The 18,213-nt window shown below is 46.4% G+C and overlaps 1 protein-coding gene across 4 annotated transcripts in view; it reads left to right on the forward strand.

Moving 5' to 3' along the window:
- The window catches only part of LOC142558596 (26S proteasome non-ATPase regulatory subunit 13-like), a 283,634-nt gene that overhangs the window by 204,769 nt on the left and 60,652 nt on the right, over positions 1 to 18,213 (forward strand). For all 4 annotated transcript variants that reach the window (XM_075670747.1, XM_075670746.1, XM_075670749.1 and 1 more), the window contains one exon: positions 6,443 to 6,580. In XM_075670747.1, the coding sequence (XP_075526862.1) occupies positions 6,443 to 6,580 (138 nt within the window). The remainder of the gene's footprint in view (positions 1 to 6,442; positions 6,581 to 18,213) is intronic.

Consider the following 18,213-nt stretch of genomic DNA (forward strand, 5'->3'; position numbering starts at 1 on the left):
CGCACGTCACTGACAAAGATAATCTTGACGTCGCGACCTTTCTCCAGTGCGCCGAAGAAGCCTGACAACTCGTCCGCCTACGGATCAAGAACCAGCAGTGTACCGACAGCTGACAGTACAACCTCCGACGACGCTTCGTCGAGTACCAGCCCAGTGACCGTGTTTGGGTTTGGACCCCTATACGCTGACGAGGACTGAGCGAGAAGCTTTTGCGTCGCTATTTCGGACCGTACAAGATCATCCGACGTATTGGCGCACTGGACTATGAGGTCGTGCCAGATGGTATTTCGCTGTCACAGCGGTGCCGCTCACGACCTGAAATTGTCCACATTGTGCGACTCAAGCCGTACTACCAGCGTTGATGAACTTTGGGACTTCGCGTAACTTACCTTTGGACTTTGTTTCTTTTCGTTGTTTTGTTACTTATGTTTAATAAGTGTCCTTTTGTGTTTCGCTCTCTTATATTTGTAGCATCGGGACGATGCTTTTTAAGAAGGGGGTATTGCCACGTGTACTTATCTTTATTGGGCGACCACGTTTCGCCGCCTAACAAATGTAATCGCACAACGTGGGACGCGCCTGCATGTATCCGAAGTTTCTGGAAAGTTATCGATGCTTCTATCCAGCTGTCTGTTGTCGCCGAACGTTGTGTTATCTGATTTCATCGCGTGACGCAAATGGTGTAGAACTTTGTGGAAGGCACGCGGGTCCGAACGATTAGTCTGGAACATTCGACGACTGCTGTATAAAAGCGGACGCCCTTGACCCGCTGATCAGATTTTCGACGATCGCCGACCGTTTTCGCCACTATCGTTATGCTATAATTGTAGCCTATTTTTGTGGGCACAGGTTCGCCCAATAAAAGTTAGTTTTGTCTTTCACAGTATTGCGTATTGCTACTGTGTTCTTCAACGTCACCACCACGTGACAATATTCCAGTTTTCATTGTCACTGACAGTGCCAGAAACTTCCTGAACACCGCATCGTGAACAGGATGGAGAAACATACAGTGCTTTGCGCATACGTTACAATTGTGCATCCAGTGTGCGAAGAAGGACACTCAGAATTTTGAGCAGCTGTGTGTCAAGGCCAATTGTAGGGCACTACAAGAGGAGTTCCCAGGCCAGGGATTGCCTCAAAGAGGTTCAAGTTAGCATAGGTTTAGAGCCATTGAAGCAATTGAGGATGTTGTAACGAGATGGAACAGTGAATATGAAATGATGTCACGCCTTTCAAAGAACCGTGTGCAAATTTCCTTGAACCTGTCAGAACAGGACACATTGGAAAACCTGACTTCATGTGAATGGCATGTGATGGCACCTGTCAAATCAGTGCCAAAATGTGTTGACGATGCGACAAGAGAGTCTTGCTCCGAAAAGCACCCAACTCTTTCGCAAGTGGTGCCACTAGTGCATTGCATGCAACCTCTGCTCACCCAGCAACAGCAGAGTTGTGGGGAGGAACCTCCTTCATTGCATGAAGTCCAGGTTTGTCTATATAATATTGCAGGTGACACATGCCTTGAGCACGGCATTGGACCCCCGATTTAAAGCAGTGTGTTACGACACCCCAAGTGAGAAACTGTGGCTGAAAAATCTACTCTGCTCAGCTGTGGAGAAGAGCCTGCCTCAGGGAGAGACAGGGAAGAGCCGAATGCACCTGCACAAGCTGTCTCTAGTGATGTGTGGGATGTTTTTGGAGCTTTGGCCTCCACCACCACTTCAAGCACTGGTTCCGAGCGACTGATGGAGGAGGTGGAGGAGTACCTCCATGCACCTCTTCGGCCCCGCTTGGAGAATCCTTTCCTGTGGTTGAAAAATTTGGCGAAGTACCCGTCACTGACCAAGCTAGCTCAGCTATACCTGTCAGTGCCAGCAACCCAAATGTCAAGTGAGAGGTTGTTCTCGTCAACAGGAAATGTTGTCACTACTAGAAGAGAAAACCTTCTCCCTGAGCATGTTGAGCAGTTAATGTTTATACATAGCAACATGCACTGGGATGAAAGGCTGGGTGAGCAGTGCACAATGGTCTGAATAAATTGAAAAATGAAAAGGTCTCGTGCCTCATGTTTGTTTCTCATTGTCTCACATTTATAATGGTTAAGAAAATAATTGCCATTAGGTGTCACACGCCAGCGCTGAGAAAGAAGTGACTGGAACGCGCGCTCAGCAAGACGTGGGCGCTGAAGAAGAAGAAGTAGAGGCTGAGGACGCTGGCTTGAGTTTTGTGTACGCCATCTTGTACAACTGTCTGTCTCGCCGACGCCGGGTACATCTTCAATTGTCTTGCGAACATTGTTTAACTGCATGAACAAACGAACCACAAAGACAGCAAGGGACAAGGATGGGCGCACCCGTCCTTGTCCATTTGTGCATTTATTTATACACTAGTGCTGGTTCCACAAGAAAATGCATGAAAGACATGAAGCTATTAGAACTGATGCATTCTTTTTCTGCAGGAGTGTGATGCACGGCTTCACTACTCCAAAAATAAATGCCCTAAGGTAAACCAAAACTGAACAGCAAGAACATTTGGAAAGAACAAGTACAAAATGTAGGTGAATTATCATGCGTGCATCTAGTTAATACATTAAATTCAGTACTTTCACTTCAATTTACCGAAGGGTTATGTGGTTTTGTAAACAAAAGAAGTTGCCGGCACACTCGAAAAAGAAAGTATATTCATAAGGCTACTCAATCGCCGCTGGCCACAGCTACGAGATGGAAAATCTGACGCCCGTTCTGATATCGCTCTTTCTTTCGTGATCGTGTCTGCATAACGATGGCCTCGCAACTAAATGTTTCTTTCAAAAACAGCATCAGAGAGTCTTGACTGCCCATATGTAATGTAGGATCTAGTTAGTTAACTTGTCTCCGCCTCTAAAGTAACGAGATGAATGTTACATTACAATTCAAGCAGCGATGCTGAACGACTCACCGGCATTGCCGTCCTCAGTCGCAGCAGAATCCAGCTCTCGTTTTGATGCAGATGTGTTCCACATCGCTCACAAATGAAACCTAGCTTTCAGGCTTGCATCTCCGCTCACAAATACCTCACCCCAGGTTAAATAATGTGAGGTATCGAAACGCAATAAAGGTTTTAGCAGAAAATAAGAAACCAGCTCAAGTGTACGAACCAATGAATCCGTGGCTGCCGTGCATGCAAACATACCACTAAAAATTTTAAATCCAGGCCAGAGGTCATGTGGGAGGTCGATGATGCTGAACATGATTTGCGTATACAGTGGCAAAAAAAAAAAAAATTGCTACTGAAGAGTACAATGTATAATCAGGAATTATAGTTTGTACTCTTTTGTCATGTAATAAAAACACTTCGAGAAATGTGGGAGAACGTTGGTAGGTTAAAATTGTGCTTACTATGGCACCTATGGCACCTTTAGCGGGAGATATTGGGTTCACACAGGCAGACTTTGAATGGCTGTAGTATGCTTGTTTTATTAGCAGCACCACACAGTCTATCTTTTTATCGCCCTCTGTTGCCATTTGTTGAACTTGAGAGTGTGCTACCCCTGGTGCTATGTTGCAGGGCCTGTCTCTGCACACATCTCTTCCGTCACATTACGTGCCACATGGTTGCTTCACAAGGTTGTTTGTTAAGCCGTTAGGTTCCGACTTCACACTTGGGGAGGGGTCCGCTTGGTGGTAGGCGTGTGCCAAGACGCAGTAGCCTTGGCCGGCGGCTGAGTTTTTGTTTCACTCTCAGTCAAAATGTTGAGATATGCGCAATTTGGCCCAAAAATACTTCAGGATAAAGGGCAATAAATACATGGCATGTATGGGAATTGGTTTAGTACCGAAGAAAATTTCGACTTGGCCTATTTTTCGAGATAGTATGCGAGTTCTGCTTAACGAGGTATTACTGTATACGATAAATCATCAAATCAAAAGGGGCATTTTTATTTGCTAGCTCTACTTGTTCACAAAAACTGTGTCTGTTGCATAGGTCACTTAATGACCTATGTAAGCAGCTATTTCAGAGATGAAAGTGCTGTGCCAATTGCCCCAACATGCACCAAACCATCGAGCTGTGCCTGCCTGTGCCAAAACACTAATTTTGAATGAAGTTACCAAATTTAGCAGCGTGTGCATGTCCAGTGGCAACCACACAGCCGCAGACATGCGTTTGCTAGCGCTTAGCACTGCAATCCAAGCCTAAGCAATCTGTTTCTGCATTGGCGTCTTTGGAGTGTGGCTATGTTTGGCGGCATAATTTAACCAGGCACCAGGAAAATGAAAACGGTTTTATGCCATACAGTGTATTACGAATGCTTTATAAAAGTCAAGCGTTTGCATGTATGCGGAGTAGTTAAAGATGAGTTGAACTGGTGCTTATTTTATAGGGCAGTCAGGAAGTAAAGCTCATTGAGTGAATAAGGTCGTACAGTCTGCTCAATGTGTAGCGCATCTGTTTTGTTATACATGCTAGTACTTGATTTGGCACTTTATTGGTACACCTGCCTCGATTAATGGGCGAACGCCATGAGTGGGACAATATAAATCGGTTTCGAAAGCACACCACGTTTGGTTGGCGGGTTGATAGTGCGGCACGCCGACAAACGACCTACTTGCTTTCATGAAACTTCTTGGTCAGAAATATCCAATGGTACGCGCAATCATCACTCAAATTCGCAATTCAGGCTACACTATTTTCTGCCCGACCACATTACGCAAGATCGGGCTCTTGCTGCTGCAGAAAACAAGCCAAGGATGTAAAGTTCCATATTTAGTCAACCATATTGGCCAAATTTGGTCATCATTAAATGTTTGGCAAAACCACAAACTCCGAAATTTCATTTGTGCCAACGATGTTCATGACATGACTTGAGCAAATCAAGTCCAAAAATTTTTATAAACCATTGTTCGGTGAATGAAATGTCTGCTACTGTTTTGCACTGGCTTTATGGAGCCTGTGGCATAACCCTGAATAAGCCCTAATAATCAAGCTTATGCAAAATATTGGTCGATGACGCTGTATGGAAAGCCAGTAAACATTTTTATCCCTTGATTATTTTCAAAAATATCTTGAAGCCTTTTCTCGGCAAGCGATGTGAATTACAGGCAAACATGCAATGACCTGTACATGTTGCTTCCCATTTATTCTTCGGTATTCTGCTATCTTAACTGAAGATTGCCAAGAATTAAAAATTACCTGAGGGCACTATGTGAACGGCATTCACTGTAACTTGGTGAGTGTTGTTCATGGTGGCCACTGTGAATATTTCTCGTTCATTGTGCTCGAATGTGTTTAATTAGCTAAATTTATAAATTTAACTGATCAATAAGATGTTAATGAAAAAGTTTTGGATGATGTTTGCAAAAAAATATTAGCATTTAAAACAACCTAGGATTTGTGAAGAACCTGCCGTGGTGGCCTACTGACTTTGGTGTTTCGCTGCTAAGCCCGAGATTGCGAGATCAAATCCTGGCCGTGGTGGCCTCATTTCGATGAGGTCGAAATGCAAAAACACCTTTGTACTGTGCATTAGGTGCACATTATAGAAGCTACCAAGATCGCACGGGCAAGAGATGATTGTGTCAGTTGGCCATCAGTGGCTTTATCAAGGAAAGAATGTAAATTCTTGACATAGTCTGCATATGGCAGTGTACCTTCATCTTCTCGGCGGATTCGGATGGGTGTATATTAGCACTTGCCCTATCTCGATTTGTCCCTTGCCCTATCTCGATTTGCCCCTCATCCTTACTGTACTATGTTACTTGCTTTACGATGAATAACCAACATGCCCAAACCTATTCCCTTCTCTCAGCAGCAAGGGGCACGGGTTTGTGAACAGCAAGGGCGCACTCTTTTGCAGGTTCCCCCCCCCCCCCCCAATCCTGAGCTTATTGCTTGACAGCAAATGCGATGAGTGACAACTGGTACAGGGCCTCTGAGCGTATGGGAAATTGATAGGCATAATGAGGCACAGGTTGGCGAGAGCAGACAACTAGCATAAATTACTAAATCTTCCAAAGCTAACACGAGCCAAATACACAATCTTTTAGTATAACTGCTTACTAGCTTACTTTTTTTACCAGTACAGTGAAGTTTCAACGTTCCAACATGTTAAAATAAACCAACTTTCTAATAAATACATGTGCGTATCATTATTTGATATTCAATGCTAAGTAGGTATTCATATTCAATTCGTATTGGAAAATTCGCACACCCCTAATTATAAGTGGTCTGTGCTGTATCGACTTGTGCACGAGGGCCAAACTATGCAGCCAAAGGAGTTGCTCATCCCAAGAAAAAGATGCTGCTGCTGCATTCCCTTGGTTGCCCTGAGGAAGTTTTTGCAGCTGAGAGGATGTGTTGGCAAGTTTTCCTTGTGTGTTTTTGATGCCTTAGTAGCGTGGCCGCATGCTTTCCCTACCATGTCAAGAGTGACTCTCAAGCATGTCGCTCACTCTTGTGGCCATAGTCGGACCTTGCGGCCTGTGAGCTGTCCCTGCGCCAGAAGATGTGCCTGCTGTGCCTGATGGAGATGTCCTTCCAGCGGCCAGGTAGCTGCCTCTCCTTCCAGGAAATCGCTGCACAAGCACGCCTGCCCCTCAACGAGGTACTGTCTTTTGCTGATACTGCGTCATGCAAGGGCTGACCTTGCCAGCAACGCACTTCCACACAATGCCAGTCAGATACTGCCACGGGCACCGGGGGAGCTCTGTGGTGCACACTGCTTTGTGGTTTTAATCAACCAGTAGTAGCCATACACATCCAGGATTGTGGTACTTAGGTAGCAAAAGACACTTTTTAAGGGTTGGCACCAAAGCTGAAAAAGAATTGTGAGAAAGTCTATTTTTGGGAAACTGCATAGTTTCTTTCTTTTTAATTTGTTTACAGATATTGCTGTCTCAGGTTTAAGACATTGCAGTAATGGTTACATAAAACAAGAAAAAGGAAACATGAAGACAGATTTAAACACTTGCTTTACAAACTGTGCATGTGGAAGATGTTGCAAAGAACTATCAAGTTTATTTCGAGTGTCAACTGTGCATGGAAAAACAGAATACTTGTGACAGTCACGAAAAGACCAGAATGGCACTATGTTCATATGTTCAAACCGGGTCACAGGTGTAGAATGACCAGTGAAAGAAATAGGGGCATCTGTACAAGTGGAATTATGCACAATATTATGTAACATCATAAGCCGATCACATGTTCATCAATGTTCTAAGCAATTCGTTGATAAGACATGGTGATGCTCTGAAGGAGCAAAGTTGCAGTAGTAACGATTAAAAATAAATCTGATAGCTTTCCTCTGGATGAACCCGAGTTTATCTTTGTCATGTACAAGGCGAGGTGACCACACAATGATGCGTATTCAAGAAGAGGTCTGACCAGCGATTCATAGGCTGTTAGCTTGCATTCTCTGGTCGTGCCCTTTAAAGTTCTCCTTAAGTAACATATGATCAAATTAAGCTCGACATGTTTGTTCCGTCTAAGTATTTAGAAGAGAATGCAATACCAAGATACTTAAATTCCTGGTCTCTTTCTAGTGCGTGTTCTGCATTGCCATACTTAAATTGCGAGGGTTGTTGCTTATTAGTGAATGTCATTGTCACCATTTTCTTAAAGTTAATCTCCATTTGCCAAATTCTGCTCCCATCATAAAAAAAAGAAAACACATCATTTAGTGAAACCTGATCATTGACACTACAGACATTAGAATACAAAACTCAGTCATCAGCATACAGATAAAGCTTAACTCGAGTGTTAGTAACAACTTGGATGACATCATTGATATAAATTGTAAACAAAAGGGGTCCCAAAATAGAATTCTGTGGGACACCCAACGAAATGGGAACCGGTGATGACTGCTGGCTGACAAAGTGAGTCCTAAGGTGCAAATAATCTAATCCAGCCAAGTAATTTATCAGCATAGGAGCCTGTAAGAAAGGTGCAGAGTGGTAGAAGGTGGAGTAATCGTCTATTAAAATTTGGTTGGACTTTCGCTTATGAACGTTGACAAAGTACTGTTGTAATAAAACTCTCTAGATTCATGCATTTTACTTTTGAGCGTTTTCTTTAGCATGCAAATCCTGGTTTGGTTTGGACCTGCATCAGCGACATCGTCGCTTTATGCGGCGAATATGCTGAATTATCTTTCTGTGTACCTGGGTGTTTAGGATTACATTTTACACACTTGCTGGGCACGAATTTCGATATACATTCAGACGCAATCGCGTGAAAGCGTTCCACTAACACGTCCATGCCGCAGGTGTTACTGGAAAGCAGAAAATCATCATAGGAGTTCGCTAACATAGAAAGTACACCATCATCGTTGGCACATGAAAAATCAGTAACAACTTTGTATTCTAGTTTCATAGGTTCATAGGCAACAGGAAAATTCATAAAGACTGCATTATGATCGCAAAGACCCTCTACAACTTCACACTTGGGGTCTTCATTATCTAATCACCTGTAAAGAATACAAGACCCAAAATTGAACAACCTCTAGTGGCACTATGAACAACTTGAGTTAAATCAAGTGAGACAGTGAAGTCGATAAGGGCATTACAGAGAACCTTGTCGTGGCCTGCTGTAATGAAGGAGTCCCAGTTAATGTGAAGCACGTTAAAATTCCCACATATGATCAGTTTACTGTCGCGATGTGTGCGTATTAGTGATAGCCAGTATGCTGTTGTGTCGGCAGCGGCAGGCAAGTGGGGGCCCGCGGCCAGCGAATGCGCGGCGAGCGCCGACGCAGAGAGGGAGACTCGGAGCTAACTGCTCCTGATGAAAACCGGAACGAAGACTGAGCCGGCTCGCGGCCGTTTATTACTAAAAAGGACTTCACACGCCAAATGACACCTCCTGATTGGTCCCAGCTCGTCACATGACAGAAGGGGGGTGCGCCATCTAGCTAAACTACTACGAAACATAAATGTATGATAACACAGAGATCTGGCAGGGGGCGACACTATACTACATATGCATTTGCCACCGTCATTTGGTGGGCAACATACAGCGCCAATTCCTACAAACAAACAGCATACCTTAATCTTCCACCAGACAGACTCTGTTTCAGGGACGTCAGGCAGCGTCGCGTACTCAATGCTGTTTTTTGATAAAAAGCGCAACACCGCCACCACGACCAGAAGGCCCATCATTTCTAAAAACCGAGTAACCAAGGGGCATGAATTCATTTTCATGAATAGATCTGTGAAGCCAAGTTTCAGTGACACATATTACTGACAGATTATGACATTCTACGAGGCAACTGAAGTTCACATGCTTACTAACTACACTGCGGGGATTCGCGTTCAAAAGCGTTTTCTTCAGGCTGTTTATGCATCATGGCTAGGCTTTCACGTGTTGGCTCACTTCTGACTGAGCGTACACTCCTCGAGCTGCTGTGCAGGATGACACGGTGGTTCCCGGCGGCGACTGCTCTGTGCGCTGTCTGCTGCGGCTGTTTGCTTGCTTTGTTGCTGCCGGTCTTCGAGCGCTCCATTTCACTTGTCAGCATTTTTGCCATCGCATGCTGCACCACTTTATCGTTCTGTTTTTTGCCATGTTTACTATCATTTGATATGTGTATGTGATTGATATGTGATGCTGTGAAGTTAGACGCGATGAGTGCAACAAAGTTCAAGGCACAATACATGTTTGGTACACGAAAACGTTCAATGCCAATGAAGTGAGCCCGCATGGTGACGTGCACTGCCAACAATGATCGTGTTCATGTTTCCAGTAATGGATGTAGCTTATTCTCCATTGGTACAAGACGATTGCATCAACGCTTCCTGTTGTCTTTTCTGACTTATGTTTATCATTCTCTAGAACCCAATGTACTGTTGAACCCACTTATAACGATCTATTCATTACAACAACCACATTTCAGTGCATTTCAACGCTTCAATGACGGAGGCCGCTAAAACTTGGCACATAATGAAGGGCATCAGCAATCTCTTTCAGATGCTTCTCTTGAAGTCCCCTCTCACTGTGGCCGAAGTTGTAATGCTGTGTCAGAGTAATGATGAATTGTCCTTACCAGCGCAACGAGCCCTTGCAGGGCTGCCAGTTGTCCTCGACCACTTGCCGCTCTTCACACAAATCAAAACGTTTGTGCGGGAAGAGGTAGCTCCAGCATCCAGCATCGCTCAGCATCTGAGCCCGCCACTGCAGCAGCCCGCCCTTTGGGCTCCCTCTCTCGATTCAGGAGCAGATCACCGAGACCCTACCGGTGCCCGTCCAGCAGCAGCCTGTCCACGCACCGTTTCAAAGCAGCGAAGTGGCACTGTCCACAAACCTACTTGTTGTTTCACAAACCACCGCTTTTACACCCGTTGATTGGCATGGCTGCGTCACGCGACAGCCCCGCTTGTTGCTTGGCGTCTGTGATGCATGTGGAGGCTACATTACCAGACACTGCGGTCATCACATGCAAATGGTTCAAGGCACTTGTCATCTAACGTCGACGTGCCCTGTTCACACTACGACTCTTCGGATCCGCAGTCCAGAATGTGCTTAAGGGGAGACGTGGGTTCTAAAACTAATTTTATTCATTTTGGTGTGAATTGGATGATATTTAACAGTATGGTTCAGTTCTTTCTGCTGATTGCAAGTACAGTTAAACCTCAATATAACGAAGTCGGTCAAATCAGCAATTTGCTTTGTTACATCGAAATTTCATTGTATTGAAATTCAACTGTTTATGCAAATAAGTACTGTTGCCTGTCAATATTTCTTACATGGAAAGGGACCGCGAAATTTTCTAAATAATTGGATAATCGAAAAAAATAATTTAAAAACTTGAACGAGAAAACAGTTCACATTGATAAATATGAGAGTTGGCAACGAATGATGCTGATTCATGCCGTGTACGTTGACCATATCTTCACATCGGTAGAACGAATTAAGAGAAGCCAGCCATGCTTTCGCGTGCACTCCGCCCCCACAGCTTATAGTGGCCCGCACTGCGACGATGCTATCAAGAAGAGCGCCGGCAGCAGGGAGCAAATGCTTTGTCTGGCTCTCTCGTTTTAATGTGTCACCGAAACTCGAGATTATGCAGCCTCCAAAACTAAATGTGCGGGAAGACAGCTTGCAAGTTACCACGCCCTTCAGCACACCCACCTTTTGCACGCGCGGCAGATTACCTCTAAAGCAGGGTGCGTGGCTGCATATACGCTCGGCCGTGCTTACAGTCGTGCACAGCCACGGCCGAGAGGCTGTGCACGAGTTGTTGCTACTTACCCACACTCCGCCCCCTCCCCCTCTTTGCCTTTGCTCGCGCGAGACGGCGGCACTCGTGAAACCACCACCTGTCTCGTCTCACCTATGTACGCTTATACTCGCACCTAAAGCGCACAATGCATGGGGCATGATTCGATCTTATCACACTTGGACTTTGTACAGAACATGATGCGACTACACTTCTGCGGTTGCTCTTGTCATGCGGTGAACGATTTAAGAGGTGCATTCGCAAGCAACCACTTGTAATTCAATCATTTGACCATCTGCATCCATGGAAGTTCCCATTTATTGTCTCGGAATTCCTTTGCGGTGGCAGTGAAATTTCATTGTATTGAAATCCCATACAACACACTTCGTTACATTGAGGTTCTAAATATATGGTGTTGTATGGACAAGAGGTTATGAAAAATTAAATACTTCGTTATATTGAAGTTCGGGATATCGAGGTTTAACTGTGTCTAATTACATTTTGTATATCTGCATTAGAACAAAAGATACAAGGTTTTTAATACAGAAATTCGGTTGATTTCTCACGAGACTTTTCAAAAGTTCACTTCGTCGAAAGCAAAAGCGAAGTATATGGCCAGAAGGCCAGAGAGTTTCTATAGCCGGTGATGCTAATTTTATTGTTCTCAGTGCATGTATTACGCGAAAAAACAGAGGTAAGCTTGATTGCAATATTTTTGATAATTTTCACTTCAATTTATTGGCAATTTGGCAGAGAACTTTAGAAATAAATAGTTTCCCCAGATAGATACATTAAATACAATGATATTGATACCAAACTTTTTACTTGTACTTGGAAAGAACATACGAAAATGTTCCGTAAGGCAGTGTGTGATGTAAAAAAAAATGATACAGAAAAATGAATCTGAACTTCCAGTTCAGTGTAACCTTTACTGGAATAGCAATGTGGCAATATCAATTGCATCACCATGAAGCCCTGTTCTTCAGCAACAAATTCATGACATATATGTGGGCACTGTACAAAAGTAACACTGAAATACAGCATAGACTATTTATAACGTAACCGCCTATAGTGCGGGACTGCATATAATGCGGCTTTATGTGACCACCAGTACGCCTCCCATAGAGTTCAATGTGTCAGCGTACCGCTCTATGCCTGGTCTGCGCACAACGGAAGACTGGGTATAGTATGGTTTCTTCGAAGACAAGGGAGCGCACTCCCCCGCGCTATGGTGCCTGTACCCTCTACAAAAAGAGAGAAGAAAGGCACGAAACCCGTCGCAAGAGGGGAGAAAACTAGAGGTGAGGGAGACGGTACAGCATACGGAGAAAAGAAGTGCGACTAGCGGCCTTATCTTTTGTTTTTCTTTGTACAGCGCCACGAAGGCTGGGACCGCGCCAGACTGAGCACCCGCGCCGCCACCTTAACGGGGTGGGTCCCATTCAGAGGGCGAGAAGGGGAAATGTTGGGAAGGTCCATTCGCTGGGGGTGGCCAGTTGACAGGCTGGCTCAGCACATGCGCCAGTCTTCTGCTTTTTCTCTTGTTATCGAGGATGTACGTGAGTCGTTGTACCGAAATGCGCTGCCAGCATCGTAGGCCTAGCTGCTGAGCATGTTTCCCTGTCTTGCATTTGTGTCGCGCTACTCGTGTCGCGCTGGGCTAAGTTGCCATGCCACCTGATCATGTTCTGATCATGTCCTGATCATGTCCAAGAAAATGGCAGCAGTGCGGGATCGCGATGGCACTGTGTTGGACGACGATGACGACAAAGGAGACAGCACACCGGAACTTTTGCACAGAGATGCACTGGATTACATCAGCAAGCTCAGGATGCACTGTGCGCGCAGACGGGCTTGAGCGAGAAAGCTTTCCAGCGTCTGATTGCTGTTGAAGATGAGGTGGTGCATAGTGCGGTGAAGGCTCAGCACCGGACGAAGATAATGACATCTTTTTCATTGATGAAGAAAAAAAGCTTGTTGTTTAGTGTCCAATTCTGGTGCTTTATGGCGTGTGAAGTTGTGAAAGACATCATACAAGGTGGATTGACCTTATTTGCATGTGAATAAGAGTCCAGAAATGGCGTATTTAATATAGTGCGGTACCAGTTATAATGTGGATTTTCCCGACTCCTGCGACCTACGTTATAAGCGGTCTATGCCGTATTTGAAAGGAATGCGAGAAAGCTAGCACCACTCACTTCACATTTCTCTTCTTGCAAATAATGTTGCACAGAGTTCATGGCCACAGTAAAATATGTCCTTCGCACAAAGTTTGTTGCTAAAACAAGATACTATTGGGATTAAATCCCAGTGGTGGCAGCCTCATTTCAATGGAGGCGAAATACAAAAAGTTCATGTACTTGTGTTGTAGTGCACGCCAGTTAGTCAAAATTAATCCAAAATCATATTGTTACGAAGAGTTTCGAAGAAATGGTTTTATTTACAGGCGATGGATGAAGATCGTCGCGTGATAGTAGCGCAGCTCGGCCTCCCCAACGCTTCGTCCTCTTCGTCTTTTCTTCTTTTCTCTTGTCCGTGCCTTTTGTATCTGTTACATTTCCCCGCAAGCAGACGAAGCCCGTGGGGCGAGTCAGGATGCGCAAGCAGGGTAGAAAGGCTTCAGGCGAGCAATGTGAGTCAGCTGAGTTCTGCTTGATCGCCGACCATTGCACAGTAGGCGAGCTATGACGTAAGTGAGTTCGCTCAGGCGGTCCACAACTACAAATGGGCCTGAATATTTTGACAATAACTTTTGGCACAATCCACGCTTGCGTTGCGGTGTCCAAAGAAGGACCAAGTCACCTTTTTCCAACGATACTTGTACGTGACGGTTGTCGTATCGCTCTTTCGAACGACTTTGCGAGGCCAGAGTACGAAGACGAGCTATTCGACGCGCTTCTTCGGCGAGACACAAAGTCTTCGATACAGAATCGTCACTGTGCAGAACGAACGGTAAGAAAGTGTCCAGAGGGCTTCGCGGTAACCTGGCATAGAGGAGATAAAATGGGCTATAGTTCGTGGTTTCGTGTTTCGCCGTGTTGTATGCGTAAGTGATGAAGGGCAGCACGTCGTCCCAGTTCTTATGATTGGAGGAGACGTACATGGCAAGCATGTTGGTCAGCGTTCTGTTCGTCCTTTCAACGAGGCCATTGGTCTGTGGATGGTACGGCGTGGAATGACGGAACTGGGAAGTGCACAAACGAAGTAGCTCTTCAATGGCATCAGCAGTGAACTGGCGACCACGGTCGCTAATGATGACACGTGGTGGGCCATGACGAAGGACCACGGAACGCAACAGGAAGACCGCCACGCAAGCGGCGGTGGAAGACGGTATGGCTGCAGTTTCTGCATACCGTGTAAGATGGTCTACGCAGACAATTATCCAACGGTTCTTGTTGCTAGATAACGGGAATGGACCCAAAAGGTCAATGCCTACTTGCTCGAATGGCGTGTTGGGTGGTGTCAATGGCCGAAGGGGACCCGGGGCTGCGGTGGTCGGTCGCTTGTGACGTTGGCACGTTTCACAACTAGCGACATAGCGCTTGGTTGTTTCGTACATCTTGGGCCAGTAAAAGCGCTCCTGCGTGCGGTGTAGTGTTCGTACGAAACCGAAATGGCCGGATGTCACATCATCATGCATGGCGCGTAGAACGTCGGAGCGAAGGCTCTCCGGGACAACAAGCAGAAAACGCGCTCCATGCCCGGAATAATTAGTTTTGTAGAGTAATTTATCACGGACGGTAAAGCGACCACTGCCTTGAGAAGTACGGGCGGCAACAAAAAGCGGATCGAGGGTAACATCACTCCGTTGTTCTCGCTGAAAGTCTGCCGCGTCAGGGAACGTAGAAGTAACAGCAGCGAGACAGTCGTCAAAATTCTCAGCATCGCAGTCGGTAGCCGCAAGAGGAATCCGAGAGAGGCAGTCTGCGTCAGCGTGACGACGGCCACTCTTGTACGACACCACAAAGTCGTATTCCTGGAGGCGCAGTGCCCAACGTGCGAGGCGACCAGAGGGATCACGCAAACCGACCAGCCAGCATAAAGAATGATGGTCGGTGATAATCTTGAATGGTCTACCGTAAAGATAACACCGAAACTTCTGTATGGCGAAAACAGCTGCCAGGCATTCCTGTTCCGTAACCGTATAATTCCGTTCAGATTTGCTCAGGCAACGGCTGGCATATGCGACTACATGTTCTGCGCCACTGTGACGTTGTACAAGCACCGCTCCTATCCCAATTCCACTAGCATCAGTGTGAACTTCAGTTGGGCAAGACGGATCGAAGTGACGCAAGAGCGGTGCTGACGTTAGTATAAATTTCAGTTGAGAAAATGATGCGTCACACTCTGGTGTCCAATTGAAGGATGCATTTTGTCGCAAAATACTTGTCAACGGGTAAACGATGTCGGCAAACCTGGGAACAAAACGACGAAAATATGAACATAGGCCAATGAATGAGCGAAGTTCTCGTGCTGATTGTGGTGGCTTGAAGGAGCTCACCGCTTCAATCTTACGAGGATCGGGTCTGACGCCATCCTTGTCAACTAAGTGTCCCAGGACCAGTGTTTGACGTTCGCCAAAGCGGCATTTCTTTGAGTTTAGAACCAGCCCAGCTTTCTCGATGCAGTCGAGAACAAGGCTGAGGCGTTGATTATGTTCTTCAAACGTGCGGCCAAAGATTACAACATCATCGAGGTAACACATGCATATCTCCCACTTCAGACCACGTAGTACTGTGTCCATGAATCTTTCGAAGGTGGCAGGAGCATTGCAAAGGCCAAAAGGCATAACATTAAATTCGAATAGGCCATCTGGAGTCACGAAAGCGGTCTTTTCCTTGTCGGCAGGGTCCATAGGTATTTGCCAATACCCCGATCGCAAATCAAGTGTTGAGAAGTAAGAAGCAGCGTGTAAGCAATCAATGACGTCATCTATTCGCGGTAGTGGATAGACATCCTTCTTCGTCACTGCGTTTAGATGTCTGTAATCCACGCAGAATCTCCAGGAGCCATCTTTTTTTCTGACCAGGATTACTGGGGCTGCCCAAGGACTAGACGACTCTTGAACGACACCTTTGTCCATCATCTCCTTGACTTGTTGTGCAATAACCTTTCGCTCGGAGGATGACACTCGGTAGGGCTTCTGGCGGATGGGGTGTGCGGAGCCGGTATCTATTCTGTGACGAGCGCGGGACGACGGCAAATGAAGTGGTGCATCTCCATGCGTGAAGTCGAATGCAGCCTCATGCCTGGCAAGGACATGTACCAGTGCTTGCCGTTCCGACGTACCGAGAGCCTTGCTGATCATGCCAAGCATTAGCTCTTCAAAATGGCTATTATCGCAAGGAGAGCAAGCTGTAGAGACGTCCGTAGTTAGGGCCGCCATTGAGTTACATGCGGCTTCATCGAAGAGAGCGATTTTCATACCGCGAGGAAGGACAACCGGCGTGGCGGAACAGTTCAGCGCCCACAATGTGGCGACTCCTTTCGTCATGCACACGACAGAGCAGGGCACAAGTATATCTTTTTTAGCACAGTTTATGCGGAGAGGCCTAACTACAATATCAACACAATCAGCGTCAACAGTAGTTGCAGAAACACGAACGGGCGTCAGGCACCACGATGGTGCAATCACTTCATCAAGAACACTGAGTGTGTCTGTGTCCCTGTGTTCGCCACGCGAGCTTTGTTCGGAATCTGTTGATATAATTAACTTGTTCAATGATATTTCGCCACAACCACAGTCCACGGAAGCGCCGCACTGTTCAAGAAAATCAATACCAAGAATAACATCGTGCGAACAACGAGCAAGAACAACGAATTCCGACACAAAAACTTTCCCAGCCAACAAAACACTCACAGCACAAACACCAAGGGGATGAAGCCACTCGCCGCCCACTCCACGAAAAGTAATACCGTCGTTCCAAGAAAACATAACTTTGTGGCCTAGACGGTTCTTGAAAGCGAGGCTCATCACAGACACAGTCGCCCCAGTATCAACTAACGCCATGGTCGGTATTCCGTCAATCGAGACATTCACTTTGTTTTTGAGCATCACAACAGGCAGAGGAATTTCTGGCAAAGACCGTCCGGCGACCTCACCTCCATTGGCCGCGGATGCTAGTTTCCCGGCGGCGGTGACGAAGAACGGCGCCGAGGGGACGGAGAGCGACGGGGACGATTATTTGGTGGCGTCAAACTCCGCTCAGAAGTTGGCGAATCGCTGCGTCTGGTCTCGTGTGGGAAGTGGTCCATTGGAAGGGAATCGGTCGTCCGCAAGTCATATGAAGTACGGGTTCTGGGTGGCGATAGCATTGTTGGTGTCCTTCGTGATTGACGGCCTTGGCGACAATACCGTGCTATATGGCCTGTGGCACCGCAGTTGTAGCACACGGGAGGGTCGTGGTGCACAGCATCTTCCTCGAAACGGATGCTAGGCTGCTGCGGGCGGCGAGAAAGTTCGTTGTCATGTGGATAACGTGTCTCTGCGCCTCGCTGAAATCCGTCATATCGTTCATAAGGCACGTCGTGGTAGTAGGGTCGGTGCCCTTCTTGTCGCGGCCTGACAGAAGTCACAGGACCTCGGGGGTAAAACCGCGGCTGCTCTCGTTGTGGCCGAGCGTCATAACTAGCGCCTCTGTCGTAGAGACGTGGCTGCTGTCGGGGCGCGAGTTCATAATCCTCGGTGCCCCTCGCCGCAGGATACGGGGCGATGGATGCCACGTTTGACTGGAAATCTGGTGATAAGCGGAAGCTGTGAGTGCCTGAATGTGTCGCTTGTGCGTGCAGGCTGAGCTCTTCCCGAACTATTTGTCTGATCGTTGATGCAAGATCGAGGGGCTGGTTGCTGTCCACGCTTGCAACTGTTGTCACAATGGCTAGCCTGCCAAACTTCGGCGTGATGCGCCTCGTTTTCAGCTGCTCGAAAGTACGACAATGCCGAATGATGTCAGTGACGGAAGCCAGGTTGTCCTTTGCGATGAGGAAATTATAGACGTCTTCGGCAATTCCTTTCAGGATGTGCC

Source organism: Dermacentor variabilis, chromosome 9 (genome assembly GCF_050947875.1).
Source record: "Dermacentor variabilis isolate Ectoservices chromosome 9, ASM5094787v1, whole genome shotgun sequence".
Classification (NCBI taxonomy): Eukaryota; Metazoa; Arthropoda; class Arachnida; order Ixodida; family Ixodidae; genus Dermacentor; species Dermacentor variabilis.